This window comes from Pristiophorus japonicus, chromosome 13 (assembly GCF_044704955.1).
Source record: "Pristiophorus japonicus isolate sPriJap1 chromosome 13, sPriJap1.hap1, whole genome shotgun sequence".
Classification (NCBI taxonomy): Eukaryota; Metazoa; Chordata; class Chondrichthyes; family Pristiophoridae; genus Pristiophorus; species Pristiophorus japonicus.
The window spans coordinates 179816398-179839436 of NC_091989.1; the positions used below are offsets into that span (position 1 = coordinate 179816398).

At 46.7% G+C, this 23039-nt stretch overlaps 1 protein-coding gene across 1 annotated transcript in view; it reads left to right on the forward strand.

Annotated features, from left to right (window-relative positions):
* The first annotated feature begins 240 nt into the window (after nt 1–240).
* The window catches only part of adamts18 (ADAM metallopeptidase with thrombospondin type 1 motif, 18), a 297899-nt gene continuing 275100 nt past the window's right edge, over nt 241–23039 (forward strand). Inside the window, exons 1-3 of the mRNA XM_070897035.1 lie at nt 241–339; nt 549–624; nt 2223–2524. Of these exons, the coding sequence (XP_070753136.1) occupies nt 241–339; nt 549–624; nt 2223–2524 (477 nt within the window). The remainder of the gene's footprint in view (nt 340–548; nt 625–2222; nt 2525–23039) is intronic.

The window sequence follows — 23039 nt, forward strand, 5'->3', positions numbered from 1 at the left end:
TGCTTTACTCAGCCTCGCACTACCTGTCCGCAACACAAACCAATGCAAACAAGCACCTCCACAGCACAGCCCAAAGGGACATCGTTTAAAGGAAAAAAGCAAAATGTTGAACCAACCGAGACCCCGTTTGCAAGGCTCACTCGTGCATTGGTGTTCCAGGAGGTAACAGGCTGCTGCATCCTAACAACAAACAAACGCAAACATTTATTTTGTGTGTCTGTGTGAAACAAGTGCAAAAAAATGGATGGTCTTTTCCTGGCGATATGGGACTTACCTGCGCCGCTCAGCAATTCGGCACTGCAACTTTTTACAGCGTTCTGGCTTGGGAATGTTCTGCAGGCAGGTGTTATCCTTTTTATTACTAACTTAAATGCAAACTTTAAACGTGCTTTATATATGCAAATATTTATTTAAAATCTCTTCCAGGAGACACCCTGTTCGTACACATTACGAGCAGGCTCAGCAAGTGCTGCTCTGAGATTTATGTGCTAAACTTTAACCTATTTTAATATTTCACTTGCTCCCACCCCCCACCCTCCGTTTCGCAGATTTTGCACTTCTGTTCCGCGACCCCTGAAAGTCGGAGGTTCCCACACCGCCCCGAGAGCACTGGAATAAGCAATGGTTTGTAAATATCTATATTTATTGTACACTTTCAATGGAGTTGTGTTCGTGAATGTAAAGTGTGGGAATTGCAGAGTAATTCATATGTGCAACAGGCACAGAGAGACACACAGTCAGAGATACAGAGAGACACATACTCAGACAGATGCACAGAGAGACACAGTCAGAGACACACAGTCAGAGACACAGAGAGACACACACTCAGGCAGACACACAGAGGGACACGCACTGAGAAAGACAGACACAGTCAGAGACACAGAGAGACACACATTCAGACAGACACACAGTCAGAGACACAGAGAGACACACATTCAGACAGACACACAGTCAGAGACACAGAGAGACACACACTGAGACAGACAGACACAATCAGAGACACAGAGAGACACACATTCAGACAGACACACAGTCAGAGACACACACTCAGAGACAAACAAAGAGACACACACAGTCACAGAGAGGCAAATACCGAGACAGACAAACATAGAGACACACACTCAGACAGACACACAGTCAGAGACACAGAGAGACACACACTGAGACAGACAGACACAATCAGAGACACAGAGAGACACACATTCAGACAGACACACAGTCAGAGACACACACTCAGAGACAAACAAAGAGACACACACAGTCACAGAGAGACACATACCGAGACAGACAGACAGAGACACACACAGACAGAGACACACACACAGGCACATACAGAGACACACACACAAAGAAACACAGACACACACTCAGAGACATACACAAAGACAGAGACACACAGACAGTTATAGAGAGATAGACGGAGACACACACAGACATAGACAGAGAGAGAGGCACACAAAGAGTCACAGACAGAGACAGAGAGACTTATACACAGCCACACACACACAGACAGAGAGGCACACACTCACAGACAGGCATAGAAAGACACAGACAGACATACTGACAGAGACACACACATAGACATAGACAGAGAGACATATACATAGACACACACAAGCAGAGAGGCAGACACACACACAAGCAGAGACTGTATTACCAGCTCAAGGACACCATGTCAATCCCGGGCTGGGACCCACTCTCCCAAGCCGGCCTCTGGCTGACTGCCGGAGCTGGGAACTTACAGCTCTCCAAAATTTGAGGGGAGTGAAACTCTCCTTCGATGAACGATTGCCAGTGTCTAGCTGAGATTGAACAAAAAAAAGGCAGGTGCTGTGGGAAATCATTGAAACTTGCAGCAACCTAGCCCACCTGGAATAAGCAGGGTTGGTGATCAGATTGGGGCTGGGGAGGAGGGGGTTAATTTTATGCTTTTTGATACTGTCCAACTCGCAGATATCCTGGGTTCGTGGTGGGCACTTAAATCAGTGATTCTGTGTAACGCTGTAATCATCTCGCCACAATAAATGCTTGTATAAAAGTTGTCCTTTTTTGTCTTTTTAGTCTCTTAGATACACAGCAGCACGTGGCGATCTTAATAATGCATCGGAAATCACGTTAAAAAAGGAATTGAGATGGGGGGTCTGGGCCATTTTGCGCAGTGTTTGGGGGGGAATATGGTGAATGCATCAACATGCACTGTGTAAGAGTCTTTCTCACTGCAGATTATATACTGGTGACACCTGTCAAGGTGGGTCCTGGTGATGGTTATCTGCCGAACGATGTGCGGAAGAGCCGAGCCAAAAGATCAGCGCCTATGGATTCCCTGCACTACAGACTTTCCTTCCCTGGGCAGGAACTGCACCTCGACTTAAGACCCTCCAGTCTGCTGGCGAAAGGTTTCACGGTGCAAACACTGGGCGCCCAGGGCATCTCAGAGACCCCTACCTCCGCAAACTGCTTCTATCAGGGATATATAAGGAACCAGAGCGCTTCTTCAGTCGCTGTGTCCACATGCGAGGGTTTGGTGAGTCTCTCTGTCGGTACATCCTGCCCTTCTACTTTGTGGCGAGTATTAACACGTTCTCTCCGCAGCTCCTCGCTGTTGTGACTGTCATCACCCCTGCTCCCTGCTCCAATTAAGCCAAACTGACGTTTCTTCCACCGTTTTTCTTCTGCATGGTCGACAGCTCTAATCTTGTTTTATTTTTCCATCCATTAGCTGTCCCTACAATAAAGCAGCGAGCAACCCATTCTTTTGAGCAGCGCACTGAATTTGAAAAGGTTTAAGGATTCTCTTTGATCATTTTTTCCCCCCCTAGACGATTCGGGCAGTTGTCCAATCATTCGGTTGTCTTCTGCTTGTCAGTTGCACACGCCTGCGAGGGAGTTTCTTGTCATGGTTTGAGAGTGGCGGGCGGGAGAGGAGGGAGGGAGCCAGGGTGGGGGGTGGAGAGAGGAGGAGGGGGTCGGCGCTGTACGGTGGTAGTTCCCCGAGCATTTGGTCCAGTCCACACAGCCAGATCCCAGGATGCTGTAATCCAAACTCAGGACCTCTCAGACGTTGTATCCAACAAGTGCAAACGAACTGCCTGTACAAGAATTCCTCCAAACTTTGAGTCAAATTGACAGCCAATCAACTCTAACATAAAATCATTCTGGGGATGAAAGGGGTCTCATAGAAACATATAAAATTCTGACGGGACGGGACAGGTTAGATGCAGGAAAAATGTTCCTGATGTTGGGGAAGTCCAGAACCAGGGGACACAGTCTAAGGATAAGGGGTAAACCATTTAGGACCGAGATGAGGAGAAACTTCTTCACTCAGAGAATTGTGAACCTGTGGAATTCTCTACCACAGAAAGTTGTTGAGACTAGTTTGTTAGATATATTCAAAAGGAAGTTAGATGTAGCCCTTACGGCTAAAGGGATCAAGGGGTATGGAGAGAAAGCAGGAATGGGGTACTGAAGTTGCATGATCAGCCATGATCATATTGAATGGTGGTGCAGGCTCGAAGGGCCGAATGGCCTACTCCTGCACCTATTTTCTATGTTTTTATGTGGGCGTCGTTGGCAAGGCTGGCATCTGTTTCGCACACCCCTAGTTGGTTATGACAATGGCTTGCTCAGCCCTTCAGTGTTCACAAAGGCCTTCCATGAGCGGTGGGCCCCGGAGGGACTGGGGTACAACATAACCCTGGGTATAGAATTTTAATTTGATTTGTTAATTTTTCTTGTTGGGTTATAGTCTTTTTTGGTTGTGCCCCTTTAAAAAGGGGGCACGTGCTTAACTTCAAATAGGCAACTGCCTGATGTAAAGAAAGATTCAGACCAACGTCGGAGGGTAGATAAGAGGAGTCAACCACTTTGATGTGGGACTGGAGTCACATACAGGCCAGACGGGGTAAGGGCGGCAGATTTCCTTCCCTAAAGGACATGAGTGAACCAGTTGTTTTTTTTACGATAATCCCACAGCTTCATAATCACATTTACTGATATCAACTGTTTAAAACTAAGTTCAAATTAAGTGCCACAGTGGGATTTGAGAGCCTCAACGTACACAACGTAATACCTGTAGTGTTCAACAATCTGTCACAAATGTAAAAGAAAGAACTTGTGTTTATATAGCACCTTTCATGACCTCAGGTTGTCCCAAAGCGCTTTACAGCCAAAGAAGTACTTTTTGAAGTGTAGTCACTGTTGTAATGTAGGAAACGCAACAGCCAATTAAGGCACAGCAAGCTCCCACAAATAGCAAAGTGTTAATGATCAGATAATCTATTTGAGGGATAAATATTGGCTTGGTCCCTGGGGAGAACTCCCCTGCTCTTCTTCAAAATAGTGCCATGGGATATTTTACACACACGTGAGAGAGCAGGTGTGGCTTTATTTTAATGTCTCAACCGAAAGACGGCACCTCCGACAGTGCAGCACTCCCTCAGTACTGCACTGGAGTGTCAGCCTGGATTTATGTGCTCAAGTCTCTGGAGTGGACCTCCATCTGAGCCAAGGCTGACACCTTAATATGTAGAAATCTTTAAAGTAACAGCCATAATCCACTTGCTTTAATCATTACATTGGATATATGGCACAGAAACAGGCCATTTGGCCCAGCCAGTCCATGCCGGCGTTTATGCTCCACTCGAGCGTCCACCTGCCTTTCCTCATCTAACTATCGGCATTAGCCTCTATTCCCTTTTCTTTCATATGCTTGTCTCGCCTCCCCTTAAATGCCTCTATCATCACCATCAGCATAGGCAGTCCGTCGGAATCGAGGAAGACTTGCTTCTACTCTTAAAATTAGTCCTTAGGTGGCCTCTATACTCTTCGCCTCAACTACTTCCTGTGGTAATGAGTTCCACATTCTCACCACTCTCTCGGTAAAGAAGTTTCTTCCAAATTCCTCATTTGATTTCTTGGTGACTATCTTATATTGATGACCCTAGTTTTGCTCGTCCCCACAAGTGGGAGCACTCTCTCTGTGTCTACTCTATCAAAACCTTTCATAATTACTAGTTAAAATTACTATATTGTACATAAAGAAAGGCTTGAATTTATATAGCGCCTTTCACAACCTCAGGACATCCTAAAGTGCTTGACAGCCAATGAAGTGCTTTCCAGGTGTTGTCACTGTTGTAATGTAGAGTAGGTACAGGGGGCACTCTCACACTGTGGTTATAGCGGTTCAAGGAGAAGTCTCACCACCAACTTCCCAGGGCAAGTTTGGATGGACAGTAACTGCAGCCATGGCAGTATTAATCACATCTGGATAACAAATGCGAAGAAAGATGGGAAGACTTGGTATTGTCATAAACTAATTCATCATATCAATATTGATAAAGGTCAGACATGGGTTATTTTAACCGAATGAAATGGCACTTAATTAGCTCGTAGATTTATTTTCTCTTCCTTCTCCTTTTAGAACACAAGAATTAGAAGCAGGAGTAGGCCATAGGGCCCCTCGAGCCTGCTCTGCCATTCAGTAAGATCATGGCTGATCTTCGACCTCAACTCCAGTTTCTCACCCTATCCCCAGATATTTTCTAACAATATTCTCCCCTTTTCCCCATCAGTTTTCTTCAGAAGGCTGTGACTTGTTGGTAGGATGTCTGCACTCCTCAAATTCTGCCCTCTTGAGCATCCCTGATTATAACTGCTCAACCATCGATGGCCGTACCTTCAGCTGCCTAGGCCCCAAGCTCTGGAGCTCCCTGCCTAAACCTCTCTGCCTCTCTACCTCTCTCTCCTCCTTTAAGACGCTCGTTAAAACCTACCTCTTTGACCAAGCTTTTGGTCATCTGCTGTAATTTCTTCTTATGTGACTCAGTGTCAAATGTATTTGGTTTGTCTTATAACACTGCTGTGAAGCACCTTGGGATGTTTTACTATGTTAAAGGCACTATGTAATTACAAGTTGTTGTTATTGGTAGGATGTAGTTCCAGATCTGCCAACCTCCCTTTGGTGCTTTGCTCAAGTGGCCGTTCATTATGCAAGAGCCTTGAAGTGAGCACTGGCTCTTCAACCGAGGAAAATCATAGTCAAGCCCAAACCTGTTCTCACGCAATGTCCACCCACATGAGCAAGTTCCAGAATCGGCCACTGGGTGGCGATCAGGAGGTGATCCTGGCCAATTTATCACCTCTCTAACCTAAGGGAACTGAATTTTCCGACTTACTCTCATCCAATGCCCCCAGTATCACCATCCCGCACGGTCTGTGCGATGATGGCAAATGGTCAAGTGCTGCTCTGAATGACCCACTAGGAAGTGCAAAAGAGCAGGCCAAGCAACAACAACAACAACTTGCATTTATATAGTGTCTTTAATGTAGGAAGACGTCCCAAGGTGCTTCACAGGAGCATCATCGAACAAAAGTTGACACCGAGCCACAAGAGGAGATATTGGGACAGGTGACCAAAAGCGCGATCCAAGAGGTAGGATTCAAGGAGCGTTTTAAAGGAAGAAAGAGGGATCGGGAGGGAATTCCGGTGCTTGGGGCTTTGGCAGCTGAAGTCACGGCCGCCAATGGTGGAGCGATTCAAATTGGGGATGGGCAAGAGGACAGAATTGGACAACGCTTTCTCCAATTCTGCTTCCCTCTCTGGAGTTGCTTGTGCTCAACACCTCCCTGTGAAAGGTATTGGAAACTCAGCGACTTGGATGTAAGCCTTGTGCTGCTCTACATGAGTTAACTTTAACCCTGCTCGCGCATGGCAGGTGGGCAGTTAAAATCGCCCTGGTTCTTGCCTGTCCGAAAGCCGCCATGATCGCAACATCTGAAATTTGAACCTGCTATCCCGAGCAGGCAGAGAGGACATGCCCCCGGAGCCAACAGAGTCCTATGCATGTTGCGCCCTGATGACATCATTGAGACCAGACCGTAATTTTATCTCAGGCCTGACCGGGAATTCCACCTGGAGTTAAAATCGAGGCCATTGTGCCACCATGCTGCCCCCTTGAGGGTTTTTTTTATAAAGTAAAGAGTGTCCGTAACCAGCCACATAAATGATGTGGCTACAAGAACTAGTCAGATGCTGGGTAGTCGGAAGGCCACATTGTTCGAGACTCCCAAAGCAAGCGCTCTACTCGGAACTCCTTCACGGCAAACGAGCCAAAGATGGGCAAAGGAAACGTTACAGGGACACCCTCAAAGCCTCCCTGATAAAGTGCAACATACACACTGACACCTAAGAGTCCCTGGCCAAAGACTGTCCTAAGTGGAGGAAGTGCATCCGGGAGGGCGCTGAGCGCCTCGAGTCTCATCGCCGAGAGCATGCAGAAATCAAACGCAGGCAGCGGAAGGAGCGTGCGGCAAACCAGACTCTCCACCCACTCTTTCTCTCAACAACTGTCTGTCCCACCTGTGACAGTGACTGTGGCTCTCGAATTGGACTGTTCAACCACCTAAGGTCTCGTTTTTAGAGTGGAAGCAAGTCTTCCTCGATTCCGAGGGACTGCCTATGATGATGATGAGGCGGAAGAGTCGAGGACCAGAGACCACAGATTTAAGGTGATTGACAGAAGAACCAAAGGCGACATGAGGAGAAACTTTTTTACGCAGTGAGTGGTTAGGATCTGGAATGCACGGCCTGAGAGGGTGGTGGAGGCAGACTCAATCGTGGCTTTCAAAAGAGAATTGGATAAGTACCTGAAGGCAATAAAAAATTGCAGGGCTACGGGGAAAGGGCGGAGTTGGACTAGCTGGAGTACTCTTGCAGAGTGCCGGCATGGGCTCGAGGGGCCGAACGGCCTCTTTCTGTGGCTGTAACTGTTCTACGATTCTCTGGTGCAGTGTTTCTCCAGCTGAGCGTACAGACAAATTGGTCCAATGATTTGTCATAAATAGTAAGCTTCATAATCATATAAAGGATTACCAGAGTTGAGTGATTCAAAAAGCTTTCAAATATTTAGGATATGAAATAAGAGTTGTGAAAGCTAGACGACATCATTTGGAGCTGAGGAAATCGCAACTGACTTAATTTATTTTTATGTTGTGAATCTTGTGAAGGTGAATGATGTTAGTGTTGGAATGGAACAGGTCTCTGCTTTGAGCACCTAGTGTTCGCACAGATTGTTCCCCGGCCTCTATTAGCACGGTTAGATCCTTCTGCACTGCCCAATCTTGGAGGGGTACCACGTACTGCATCAATGTAATGCTCATCCCTCCCACCCCCATCCCATCCCCACATTAGCCATCGAGTGACTTTGGTGAGATCATCAATTTTAGTTCCAAATTCGGAACAGATTTTAAGTGTTGGCCTTGGCTCAGTGGTAGAACTCTTGCGTTCCTCAGTCCTACTGGCCCGAGCTCGCTCTCTGGGAGCTCAATTTTGGCCATGACTTGCTCCAGTTTGTTTGAAGTAAGTAGGTTTATCTGGCGTAAGTTTAAAAAAACAGCACTTTCCCCAATCAACTTGCTCCAGATTAACTCAGTTAGGTATGATTTTTTTTAGTTGAGTTTTTTTTTTCAAAAGGGGGCGTTCCCAGCCACTTACACCAGTTTTGTCCATTTATGCCACTTTGGCCAACTAAAACTTACTCCAAATCGACTTCGGTCAGCATATGTGGCCAGCTCTGAAAAACCCTGCGGGCAGTTAAGAAATCGGCGCAGGTTAGTACATTTGAAGCACCAAGACTTACAAAGCACTAAACAAAGCCCAAAAAGTAATAAGCAATCAATCAATAACACATAAAAATAGAAGTCCTACCTTTATGCCAGAAACAAGTTTTTTTTTAAGTTTCAACCTCTATTCAAAAGAAACAATTTGGAATACAATATATCACAGGGCTGCCATTCTCAAGGACAGTAGATGTTAGCTCATCAAGACGGTTGGTCCTTTTTGTTTTTTGCCTTCAACCTTCCCCGTTCCTTTCTTGTTGTGCTTCTTGGCAAACCGCATGTTCCTCAGAAACTTGGGATCAACTCCTTTCAGGGGCTCAAATCGCCAGAAACAAGTTGCTCGCGGGCCGGTGCGGGAGACCATTCAGCCAGGGATAGGGGCAACGTGCATCGCGTCCTACTGACAGCCTGCTGGACATGCTGGGAGGGAGAGGAGCATGCGGGCAGACCCCACTGCGCATGCGGACAGCTGCCGTCAGTGTTTTCGGCGCAGGGCTGTAGCTCCACCCCCCACTTCACCATGGGCACCGCGCCAGGACCCGGGACACTCGGCAGAGGGGCCAGGATACTCAGTAAGTTTTTTGGCGTCGTTTTGAGCGCACAAAGTTGCCACATCTTGGCTGAGTGCGCCAAAAAAAGGGGTTGGAGAAAATCTAGTCCCCAATGGGACACTGGCAATAGGTAGTGGGAATGAGGAAGATTTTGATTATGGTCTTGATTATGGAGATAAAGTAGTCCAGAAGCTTCTCACATTTGGTCCTTTTCTGCCTTTCGACCGTTTTATTAAAAAAAACCTCAAAACCTCAGCTTTTTGAGCAATGTTTTGGTCACTCCTCCTAATCCGCCACTTCCTAGCTTCACATCTACTCCCCTTAGGCCAGTTTAAGAAGCACCTGTGAGATTTTTCTTTGTTAAAAGCACCGCTGTTGTCTCTGTGAGTAACTACTTTGATTGCGATGCCTTCACCACAACAACTTGCCTTTAACATAGTGAGACATCCAAAGGCGCTTCATAGGAACGTTATCAAACGAAATTTGACACCGAGCCACATAAGGAGACGTGCTGTTTGTGGCAGCTTCCTGAGTCGCTTTGCCTACATTACAACAGTGAGTGCACTTCGAAAGCAGCTCATTGGCTGTAAAGTGCTTTGGGGCATGAATGGCGCTATATAAATGCAAGTCTTTCTTCTTTCTTTAGGGCAGATGACCACAAGCTTTGCATAGAGTTAGGTTTGAATGAGCGTCTTAAAGGAGGAAAAAGGGATGGAGAGCAACGTCCCTGCTGTCTGGAGGTCCTGCGTAGGCTGCTTACTGGCTTTTCAGTACAAGAATCCGCGCCTGCATGAAATTTTGAATGACCCGCGTTGCCTGCTAAAGGGACCCCACCTCGAAAAATTAAGGGGAACATTAGTGGAGAGGGAGGTCATTCCAGATTACCTCGGCAGCTGAAGGTACTCCCACAAATGGTGGGGCAATTAAAATTGGGGATGCTCAAGAGGGAAGAATTGGAGGAGCGCAGATATCTGATGGTTGTGGGGCTGGAGGAGATTACAGAGATAGGGAGGGGCGAGGCTATGGAGGGATTTAAAAACAAGGATGAGAATTTTGAAATTGAGGCGTTGCTGGACCGGGAGGCAATGTAGGTCAGCGAGCACAGGGCTGATGGGTGACCGGGATGTGGTGAAAATTAGGACATGGACAGACGTGTTTTGGATGGTCTCAAGTTTACGGAAGGTAGAAGGTGGAAGGCCGGCCAGGCATGCATTGGAATAATCTAGAGTTAGCATTGGCACAGATGAGGGTTTCAGCAGCAGATGAGTTGAGACAGGGGCGGAGTTGGGCGATGTTACGGAGGTGGTGCCATCGGAGGTGCCGCCCTTTGGATGGGGAGTTAAAATACGGCCCAGTCTGCCTGCCCTCTCGAGTGGACGTACTCCGAAGAAGAGCAGTAGCGCTCCCCCAGGGTGTCCTGGCCAATATTTGTCCCTCAACCAACATCGTTGAGAAAACATTATCCGGTCATCAGCACCTTGCTGTCTGTGGGAGCTTGCTGTGCGCAAATTGGCTGCCGTGTTTTTTTTTTAATTTGTTCACTGGATGTAGGCATCACTAGCAAGGCCAGCATTTATTGCCCATCCTTAATTGCCCTCGAGAAGGTGGTGGTGAGCCGCCACCTTGAACCCCTGCAGTCCTTGTCGTAGTGGTTTTGTCCGATCGAGTGACTTGCTAGGCTATTACAGTGGGCAGTTGAAAGAGTCAACCACATTGCTGTGGGTCTGGAGTCACATATAGGCCAGACCGGGTAAGGACGTCAGCTTTCCTTCCTTACAGGACATTAGTTTCCTACATTACAACAGTGACTACACTTCAAAACCACTTTAATTGGATTTAAAGCATTTTCGAATGTCCTGAGGTCGTGAAAGGCGCTATAGAAATGCGAGTCGTTCTTTTTTTAAGGGGGCTGATTTAATGATGGGTGAGTTGGTGCACAGAGGACAGTTTTTTGCAGGCCCAGCTCGAGAACTGGCGAATGGTGTGGTGCTTTCGCAGTTTGCTTGTAGTGTGGAGCATGTCATGCAGATGTTATCAATTTGGAGGCAGCCTAGACTTTTCCAGACAACCCAGTGGAATGATACAGGGCCATACATGTTTGACAGTCTTTACAAATGTTTTAGGTGCATACAAGAATCCCGTCTATACAACGCTATCAACGTAAAATGACCTCTCCTCCAAAAATACTCTGGACAGTTGAATGAAGAGTTCTTACAATAAGATATGGTTCACTCTCTAAAGGAAATATTGCTGGAAACACCTTCTTTAGTGTCAGCTGTGGCTCAGTGGGCAGCACATTCATCTCTGAGTCGGAAGTTTGTGGGTTCCAGTTCACCTCCCGAGACTTGAGCACAAAAATCTAGACTGACACTCCAGTGCGGTGCTGAGGGACTGTAGATGATGATGCTATGATGATGATATGATATGTACTGTCGGAGGTGCCGTCTTTCGGATGAGACGTTAAACCGAGATCCCGTCTGCTCTCTCAGGTGGACATAAAAGTTCCCATGGCACTATTTCGAAGAAGAGCAGGCGCTTTCCCCGGTGTCCTGGTCAATAATTATCCCTCAATCAACAGAACCAAAACAGGTTATCTTGTCATTATCACATTGCTGTTTGTGGGAGCTTGCTGTGCGCAAATTGGCTGCCACGTTTCTCACGTTACAACAGTGACTACACACCAAAAGTACTTCATTGGCTGTAAAGCTCTTTGAGACGTCCGGTGGTCGTGAAAGGCGATATATAAATGCAAGTCTTTCTTTTTTAGCACATCCATCACAAAGGCATGCTTCATGCATTTCCCAGAGACATTCTATTGGAAGGGACCCAATATATTTATTCAAATAGTTAGGATTTTGAGAGTTTGGGAATTTAGCCGGGCAAAATAGTACACCTATTAAAAGATAAAAAGTCAGTTCACGGCAAGATTCGAGTCGCAGCCACTAACCCAGTTGCTGGCAAGATTAAAGTCATCATTGTTGACATCTGTGAGAGGATATGATTCTGTTTAAGATCAAGCTGGTGTTTACTGGATAGGAGATGAGCCTTAGGCCTGTTTACATTCTGGAAGTTAATTCAGATTCACGACTCAATTAACTGTCTTGGTGGAGTGGGTGGCTGGGGGAGGGGAAAGCCCTCTTCAAGGTTTTTACTGTATAAGTTGTTCATGAAACTGGCTGGAGCCATGTTTGTTTGTTCAACCCTTTGTGTTGGGCTTGTTTGTTTTGCTTGATAAGAGATTTGGAACGGTGATTGCCAGTGCTTGAAAAGGGCCCCTGTTTACCTCCAGCCAGTCTTTTCATGTCCTGTTCCAATTCGGGCAACAATTCAGCTTGCAGAATTAGGTGAACTGACCCTTGCAAAAGGCGACGCAGCAACATGGAACAAGTGAATAGTTGTGCCGTTGAACTCCCAACATCGAATGGTTTACAGATTTGAATCTTTTACTTGGGGGTTTTGAAACACTCAGTTAGAAATTTCGGGTGATTCAGCTTTTAATGTGACAAGGGGAAGATGTGGAACCTGGAATCCTAAAGGGCTGAAATGTTTTTTGAAATTGAGGTCCTACTCAACCCACTGGATGTTCCGAATAATGTTTTTTCTATATTATATACTGGGATCCTGGGCTTCATAAATAGAGGTATAGAGTACAAACACAAGGATGAGCCATTATAAAACACTGGTCCAAACTCAACTGGCATATTGTGTCCATTTCTGGGCACCGCACTTTCCTCATCATAGGCAGTCCCTCGAAACGAGGATGACTTGCTTTCACGCCAAAAAAGGATGAGTTCACAGGTGTTCCAATGAAGGACCTAATATTCCAGGTCCTGAGCTACATCCTGAAGGGTGGAAGATGCCTGTGCGTGGATTTTTTTTTAATGTGTGGTGGCCGTTGCACACCAGCCACCACACGGGCTTGACAGAGCTAGGTCTTGGTCCAGTGGCAAGGGTTAACCAGGACGACTGGAGACCAGCTCTGCTGCACGCACCCAGTGCGCGCACATATATCGCAGTGTGGGCTGGCTCGTGCTGCCCCAGGGCCCCTGGCCATGAACACACGCCTCTCCTGGGCCCCGATCACGTCCCTCCGCAGTCTCTCGCCGCTCCTTTGCCCCGACCTCGCCGCTCCTGCTGTATCTGACCACGCTCCAATCAGCGACCTGGACCTTGATGACGTCACTCTTCGCTGTCGCCGCAGCTCGTGCTGCTCCCTGAAGCGGTACACCTCCATGCTGTTCCCAGGGCCGCCGCTCATCGCTCCTTTTATGGCCCCGACCTGCCGCTGGTGTTCTCACGCAGCTACCTGTTCTGCAATCACTTCAACCACAATCCACATGCTCCGCGACTCAAAGGCGGCCGATCGGAGGTTAACAGCGCGAGCTCAATCCTCGCGGCGGACTTTAGGAAGGATGTGAAGGCTTTAGAGAAGGTGCAGAAAAGATTTACAAGAATGATTCCAGGGATGAGTGACTTCAGTTACGAGGATAGACTGGAGAAACTAGGGTTGTTCTCCTTGAAGCAGAGAAGATTGAGAGGAGATTTGATGGAGGTTTTCAAAATCATGAGGGGTCTGGACAGAATAGATGGAGAGAAACTGTTCCTATTGGCAGATGGGTCGAGAACCAGAGGACACAGATTTAAGGTGATTTGCCAAAGGTGACATGAGGAAAACATTTTTTATGTAGCGAGTGGTTCGGATCTGGATTGCACTGCCTGAAAGGGTGGTGGAGGTACACTTGATCATGGGCTTTCAAAAGAGAGTTGGATAAGTACCTGAAAGAAAGAAATTTGCAGGGCTACGGGGAAAGGGCGGGTGAGTGGGACTAGCTGAAGTGCTCTTGCAGAGAGCCGGCACTGGCTCGACGGGCTGAATGGCCTCCTCCTGCGCTGTAACCATTCTATGATTATATTGAGGAAACCTAGGTGAAGGGTTACGGCCCCCGATGGAGGTTATCACCAGGATGAAAGGAATAGGAGAGAAGCCCAGATAATTTAAGTGGTTATGTACGGGTTAGCTGAAGCTGTAAATGAGGTCCATTGCAGGTAACTTTCTGTTGAATAAATCGATATCATCTGGTGCAGTCTTGTACACAACATTCATTAAAAGAAGTACTTCATTTTATGCATGCAACACCTTGAATCGGTGACACAGATGCATCTTTGCAACTCCGCATCCTCTTTAACTGGGAATCTCCAGGCAAAATCCATGCAATTGCTTGGTGAATGTGAGCCTTGGTTGTCTGTGTTTTTACATCAACAAATGTTAGTTGAAGGGACTATGTCATTAGTGGCTTGGGTCCTCTTTATGTATCACTTGTGAAGGGAGTTTGGGTTAAAATTCCAAAGGGCTGCTCTTTGACGCAGTCTCTGCCTGTGATTTCTTTTTTCATCCATGAACTTTAAAGGATAGAAAAGCGTGAGGGAAGTGTAATTTTGTGATTTGCTGTGTGCCAAGCAATTGTTTGGGCTTTTTAAGCCTTTGTTGCTTGTATTATTGTGCACATTGTGGTGAGACATTAAACCCTAGCCTAAGATAATGAAAGACAATAGCAGAAAATTACATCTTCCTCATTGTTTTGAGAAGTTTAGGAACATGTTATCTTAGTTAAAAGAACACCATAACACAGGCAAGTTGGAAGTCCTGCTCAGGGACTTCTAGTTTAATGTAAATAAACCAACCTCCATATTGACATCAGTTATTTTTACCTCTTCTATCTGGATCATTATTGATTGTACAGTACAAAGGGAGGACACATCTGAACATCTTCCATGGTGCAAAATAGTCCGTAGGGCTCAATGTCAAACCGAGCAGTGCCTCTCAACTGAACACTGGCAGTGGGGCGGGGGTGCTTGGCTATGCCTGACAATACCATGATCCTTGCTGAACAATTGTGAGTACAACTGCCCCATACCCTGAGGAATAAACTAAGAACTGGTTAGTGCAGTAATGCCTTAAGCACCTGGTCCACCCACCCCCAGCTAACGAGGACTAGCCCAGAGCTGTTAATGTGACATGTTCTCAATTGTGGCTCAGCTACTTGTGGGTTCAAGTCCAACTCTTAAGCACAAATTTACATTAACACTCCCAGTGCAGTTCTGTTGGAGGAACCGTCCGTCATTTGGATGAGACACTAAACCAAGGCCATAAATGATCCCATGTCACTATTTCCAAGGAGAGCAAGGGAGTCCTCCCTCAGCACTGCACTGCCAGCCAAGATTTTTGTGCTCAAGTCCCTGGAGCGGAAATTGAACCCACAACCTTCTGACTCAGAGGCAAGTGTGCTATCCCACAGAGCCACAGCTGACACTCAGTTAGATGGCCACCGGAGTAAACTTAGTCATGGATACGGACATTATTGCCACGTTAGCCTGCCAGTGAACATGTGGTTTCCGCGCACAGGAAGGCCCAGTGTCATCAACGTGACAGAAGTGACAGGGCAGACCTTGCTGGGTTTTGGGAGAGAGGTAATGGAAGCAGTGTTTGCAGTGAATGAAGGAATCCCATGCCTTGTGGTTGTTCACACTGCAGAGTGCCAAAACGTCTCCAGAAGCTGTTCCCAACCATCGGGTCTTAATTATCAAGCAGATGATTCGTTTGTCCTACGATGCGAAGATTACCCCCTCAGTGATCTAAACGGGCGATCAAATTGGACTTGCTGGGATGTGTGTGTCTTTGATTACAGTAGACTATTCATAGAATCATGGAATGGTTACAGCCCAGAAGGAGGCCATTCAGCCTTTCGAGCCCGTGCCGGTTCTCACCTAGTCCCATTCGCCCGCCCATTCCCCGTAGCCCAGCATATTTTTTTCCTTCAGATATTTATCCAATTCCCTTTTGAAAGCCACGATTGAATCTGCCTCCACCACCCTTTCAGGTAGTGCATTCCAGATCCGAACCACTCGCTGTGTAAAAAAAGAGTTTTTCCTCACGTCACCTTTGGTTCTTCTGCCAATCACCTGAAGTCTGTGACCTCTGGTTCTCGACCCTTCCGCCAATGGGAATGGTTTCTCTCCATCTACTCTGTCTAGATCCCTCATGATTTTGAACACCTCTGGCAAATCTCCTCTTAACCTTCTCTGCTCTGAGGAGAACAACCCCAGTTTGATGTGAACAGAAATTGTTGCATGGATTAGGGCCCTAATTAAGGGCCACTTCAGATCTACCAGTCAAATGTTCATTAAAACATGTGGGATTGGCTGCACACACGAGAGGTTGAGGCTTTAGAGGAACCCTCTGATAGCAGAGTAATAGCTCAGCACTCCTATACACGAGAGATCAGATCAGCTTTAGAATCACTCGCCACCAGCATTCACATGTCAAAAGAAAAACTTGCATTTATGTAGCGCCTTTCACGACCCCAGGACGTCCCAAAGCGCTTTACAGCTGATGAAGTGTAGTCACTGTGAACAGGATTATCATTTGAACCTGGCATCAAAAGCACATAGGCTTGGGAACGGTATCTCCCCACCATGCACTCAGAACCCAACGAATGCACACCACAGGTCACAACGGCAATGATTTAAACAGAAAGACTTGCATTTCTATAGCACCTTTCACAACCACCAGACATCCCAAAGCACGTTACAGCCAAAGTTGTAATGTAGGAAACACAGCAACCAAATTGCATACAGCAAGCTCCCACACACATAGTCAAATGTGATCATGACCAGGTAATCTGTGTTTTTGTTGTGTTGATTGAGGGATAAATATTGGCCAGGACACCAGGGATAACTCCCCTGCTCTTCGAAATAGTGCCTCAGTTTAATGTCTAATCCGAAAGACGGCACCTCTGACAGTGCAGCGCTCCCTGAGCACTGCTCTGTAGAGTCAGCCTAGGTTTACATGTTCAAGTCTCTGGTGTGGGACTCGAACCCACAATCCTTTGACTCAGAAGCGTGGGTGTTAACCACTGAGCCACAGCTGACACACAATGCTCTCCCCTAATTAGTTCGCTAAAGAAAGCACTTGTCCACCTCGTAACAGATTGATTTTTGTGTTAAGTGCATTTTCAAACCAGTACATCCACGCGCACACATTTTATGTTCATCCAGCAGCCCCTGAGCATACACACCTTAGCATGTGCAGCGATACGTCTTGTCCTTGTATGTAGCACACACTACAGCTTCCCCTCGCACAAGACCCCCATTGCACAGTTGTGCATGGCGGGGCACTCTGAATACACAGCCTGAGCAACTAGACGGTGAACACCGCGAGCGCTCAAAGCACCCACGTACACTGAAGTTCCCTCCTGCTCCCTGTCTGGAGTGCTCCCAGTTTCTCTTCTCCTTTCAACCCACACATTGAGCCTGACTACTGCAGCTGTCGCCCCAGCCATTTGCTGAATACGCCACCCGTATAAGCACCACAGCGTCGTGTCTGTTTCCCGTTACTTCACATCGCTGCACAGTTTTTTAACACACAATAAATTACCGAACTTTTAGGAAGCCTTTCTGGGTGCTTTGTGGTGATAGTGATTTAAGACGGTGATAATTTTTTGATTCCACAACTGAAGCAAATGCTTAATTCACTTGTGACTCACAAGTAGAACTAAAGGGAAAAGGAAAGTTTTAGCAGGTCAGTATTCTGTTGATGGCACAAGTGTGTTTTTGCTTTTGAAAAGGGGACTCAAGGGATATGGGGATCGGGCAGGAAAGTGGAGTTGAGGTTGAAGATCAGCCCTGATCTTATTGAATGGCAGAAAAAGCTTGCGGGGATGAATGGCCTACTCCTGCTGCTATTTTTCATAGAATCTTAGCGAATTACAACACAGAAGGAGGCCATTTGGCCCATCATGTCCATGTTGGTCGAAAAAGAGCTACCCAGCCTAATCCCACCTTCCAGCACTTGGTCCATAGCCCTGTAGGTTACGGCTCTTTAAGTGCACATCCAAGTACCTTTTAAATGTGATGAGGGTTTCTGCCTCTACCACCCTTTCAGGCAGTGAGTTCCAGACCCCCACCCACCCTCTGGGTGAAGAAAGGTTTCCTCATTGCCCCTCTAATCCTTCCACCAATTACTTTAAATCTGTGCCCCCTGGTTATTAACCCTCTGCTAAGGGAAATAGGTCCTTCCTATTCACTCCTGGTGTCTTAGCCGATATTTTTCCTTCATTCAACATCAATAAAAATAGATTTTCTGGTCATTATTACATTGCTGTTAGTGGGAGCTTGCTGTGCGCAAATTGGCTGCCGCGTTTCACACATTACAACACTGAGTACAAAGGCTCCTGTGCTACATGAGGCTACTGAGTTCATTGCTCACATGCTCGCTGACTCAGAATTTCTCATTCTTCCTTAGTCATCGTGATGATTCATTTGAAAACTGGTCTTCAACCCTATTGTCTTTAAAGGTTTACCCTTGGCTCAGCTGGTAGCGCGCTTGCCTCTGAGGGAATTGTGAGTTCAAACCCCATTCCACTTGAGCACATTATCCAGGCTGACACTCCAGTGCAGTGCTGAGGGAGTGCTGCATTGTCTGAAGTGATGCCATTGAGATGAGCCTGTGCAAGTGGATGTAAAAGATCCTATGGCTCTATTTGAAGAACCAAATCCTGGCCAACATTCCTCCCTCAAGTAATGCTGCCAAATATAGATTATCTGCCCATTGATTTGCTCTAAGCATATTTGGCCTACTTAACCACAGTCACTGCACCTGAAAGGAAAGAATAGTTAATTGGTTGTGAAGAGCTTTGAGGCATCCTGAAAGGTGCCACATCAATTCAAGTTTGTTCATTCATTTAAGAACATAAGAAATAGGAGCAGGAGTAGGCCATTTGGCCCCTCGAGCCTGCTCTGCCATTCAATAAGAACATGGCGGATCTGATCTTGGCCTCAACTCCACTTCCCTGCCCGCTCCCCATAACTCTGAACTCTCTTTTCATACAAAAATTTGTCAATCTCCATCTTGAATATATTCAATGACCCAGCCTCCACAGCTCTATGGGGCAGAGAACTCCAAAGATTCACGTCCCTTTGAAAGAAGAAATTCCTCCTCATTTCTGTTTTAAATGGGCGACCCCTTATTCTGAAACTATGCCCCCTAGTTCTAGATTTCCCCCAGGAGGGGAAACATCTTCTCTGCATCTACCCTGTCAAGCACCCACAGAATCTTATATGTTTCAATAAGATCACCTCTTATTCTTCTAAACTCCAATGAGTATAGGCCCAACCGTCTCAATATGATAGTCCCTTCATCTCAAGAATCAACCTTGTGAACCTTCTCTGAACTGCCTCCAATGCAAGTATATCCTTCCTTAAATAATTTTGCAGTGTAGTCACTGTTGTAATGTGGGAAACGGGGCAGCCAATTTGTGCACAGTAAGCTCCCACAAGCAGCAATGTGATAATGACCAGGTAAACTGTTTTTGTTATGTTGATTGAGGGATGAATATTTGCCCATGACACCGGGGATAACTTCCCTGCCCTTCTTCGAAATAGTGCCATGGGATCTTTTACTTCCACCTGAGAGGGCAAACAGGGTCTCAGTTTAACGTCACATCCAAAAGAGGGCACCACAGACACTGTCGCACTCACTCAGCACTGCACTGGGGAGTGTCAGCTTAGATTTATGTGCACCAGTCCCTAGAGTGGGTCTTGAACCCACAACCTGCTGATCCAGAAGCAAGTGTGATACCCACTGAGCCACAGCTGACACCGAGGTGATTTTTTTTGGATGAGATGTTAAACCGAGGCCCCTTCTGCCCTCTCAAGTGGACGTAAAATATCCCAAGGCACTAGTTCAAAGAAGAGCAGGGGGGTTATCCCCAGTGTCCAAGCCAATATTCGTCCCTCAATTAACATCACTAAAGCAGATTATCTGGTCATTATCACATTGCTGTTTGCGGGAGCTTGCTGTGCGCAAATTGTCTGCCGCGTTTCCTACATTACAACAGTGATTACACTTCAAAAAGTACTTAATTGGCTGCAAAGCACTTTGGGACGTCCGGCGGTCATGAAAGGTGCTATATAAATCCAAGTCTTTTTCCTTTTTAGGAACCCTGCATCATTCTTCCCCTTCCTCGCCCATTACTGTAGAGACCAATTGTAACACCCCGACTGAGATAAGCTAATGCTGCAAGGACCAGGGATCAAACATGGGCCTGGGCAGCTGTACAAAACAAAGCCATTTTATCCCTGTCTGCACTCTTGCCTCCTGCCATGCACCTCCCCTGTCAAAATCACAGGCAGGCAAACGTTATCTTAACCCAGAAAATGTGTCCCAGGTAATTTAGAAAACTTGTCCAATTTCTGAGCATCCACCCAACATTTAATCACTCGGGTGTTCATGGAGTTATGTTTTTTTGGAGGGGCATGTTCAATTTCAACTTTAATTAAAAATGAAATATATATATTTTTGGATTATTGCCAGCATCTCTCGAGATCTGAAACACCCAAATTTCAGAAATCGTTATTAGATTGATGCGATTGAAAAGGGTTGATCTGAGGAATGCGAGTGTAATGTCATAACTAGTTGGAGAAAATGATTTAGGGTTGTCAGTTAAAATGATTTGCATCTCACTTCTTTGGTAGATGAGAGCAGAAATGCTCAGCTAAGGAGATTCAGGCTGTGAAACTCTCCCCCTGGCTCAGGTGGGCTCATGTTTATAATAGAGATGATACTAATCCTCCCTTCAATTCTTACCTTCAACCTCCATCCAGTGCCATCTAGTCTTCCTTTATGTTATTGATACTGCCATGTAATGTTCTCTCTCGGCTGCAGGGCTGTGTAGCAATGGAAAGGTCCCTGCAGGCCGCTCTCTGGCTTCTCCATTTTAAATAGAAACATAGAAAATAGGTGCAGGAGTAGGCCATTCGGCCCTTCGAGCCTGCACCACCATTCAATATGATCATGGCTGATCATGCAACTTCATTACCCCATTCCTGCTTTCTCTCCATACCCCTTGATCCCTTTAGCCGGAAGGGCCACATCTAACTCCCTTTTGAATATATCTAACGAACTGGCCGCAACAACTTTCTATGGTAGAGAATTCCACAGGTTCACAATTCTCTGAGTGAAGAAGCTTCTCCTCATCTCGGTCCTAAATGGCTTACCCCTTATCCTTAGACCTGTGACCCCTGGTTCTGGACTTCCCCAACATCGGGAACATTCTTCCTGCATCTAACCTGTCCAATCCCATCAGAATGTTATATGTTTCTATGAGGTCGCCTCTAATTCTTCTAAATTCCAGTGAATATAAGCCTAGTCGATCCAATCTTTCTTCATGTCAGTCCTGCCACCCCGGGAATCAGTCTGGTGAACCTTTGCTGCACTTTCTCAATAGCAAGAATGTCCTTCCTCAGATTAGGAGACCAAAACTGTACACAATACTCAAGGTGTGGTCTCACCAAGGCCCTGTACAACTGCAGAAAGAGCTCCCTGCTCCTATACTCAAATCCTCTCGCTATGAAGGCCTACAGTAACACGCATGCACTGATACGTAAAGGGACCGTGCATTAAAAAAAACAAGTCTTGCAGAAAAAAGCGCATGGGATGTGTGCATCGCTGGCAAGGCTGGAATTTATTGCCCATCCCTAATTGCCCTTGAGAAGGTGATGGTGAGCTGCCTTCTTGAACCACTGCAGTCCGTATGGTGAAGGTTCTCCCACAGTGCTGTTAGGGAGGGAGTTCCAGGATTTTGACCCCGCGACGATGAAGGAATGGCGCTATGTTTCCAAGTCAGGATGGTGTGTGACTTGGAGGGGAACTTGCAGATGATGGTGTTCCTATGCGCCGACTGCCCTTGTCCTTCTAGGTGGTAGAGGTCACGGGTTTGGGAGGTGCAGTCGAAGAAGCCTTGGTGAGTTGCTGCAGTGCATCTTGTAGATGGTACACACTGCAGCCACAGTGCGCCGGTGGTGGAGGGAGTGATCTTTAAGGTGGTGGATGGGGTGCCAATCAAGTGGGTTGCTTTGTCCTGGATGGTGTCGAGCTTCTTGAGTGTTGTTGGAGTTGCACTCATCCAGGCAAGTGGAGAGTATTCCATCACACTCCTGACTTGTGCCTTGTAGATGGTGATGAGGCTCTGGGGAGTCAGGCGGTGAGACACTTGCCGCAGAATACCCAGCCTCTGACCCGCTCTTGTTGTCACAGTATTGATGTGGTTGGTCCAGTTATGTTTCTGATCAATGGTGACCCCCAGGATGTTGATGGTGGGGGATTCGGCGATGGTAATGGTGTTGAATGTGAAGGGGCGGTGGTTAGACTCTCGTTTGTTGGAGATGGTCATTGCCTGGCACTTGAATGGTGCGAATGTCATCCAGGCCTTGCTGCATGCGGGCATGGACTGCTTACAGTGAACATTGCCGCCACGGTCATTGCAGCTTTGAGGGTAAGAATTCTTCTGCTTGCAGTGTGTGGCATAAATACTGTTGTGAAAAATTCCTTCAGCAAATGTTTACTGGACGTACGCTTTACATATCCCGCACCTATTCCTCACACTTTGGTGCCATACGTTATTACACATGCGTTTCTCTTGTATATAAAATGGAGAATGAAAGCTAGGCACCTTCTATTCCATTCTTCTGACCTGGAGCCTAAAATGTGCAAGCAGTTGGCCTCAGGAAACATAGAAACATAGAAAATAGGTGCAGGAGTAGGCCATTCGGCCCTTCGAGCCTGCACCGCCAGTCAATAAGATCATGGCTGATCATTCGCCTCAGTACCCCTTTCCTGCTTTCTCTCCATACCCCTTGATCCCTTTAGCCATAAGGGCCATATCTAACTCCCTCTTGAATATATCCCATGAACTGGCCTCAACAACTCTCTGCGGCAGGGAATTCCACAGGTTAACAACTCTCTGAGTGAAGAAGTTTCTCCTCATCTCAGTCCTAAATGGCATACCCCTTATCCTTACACTGTGTCCCCTGGAG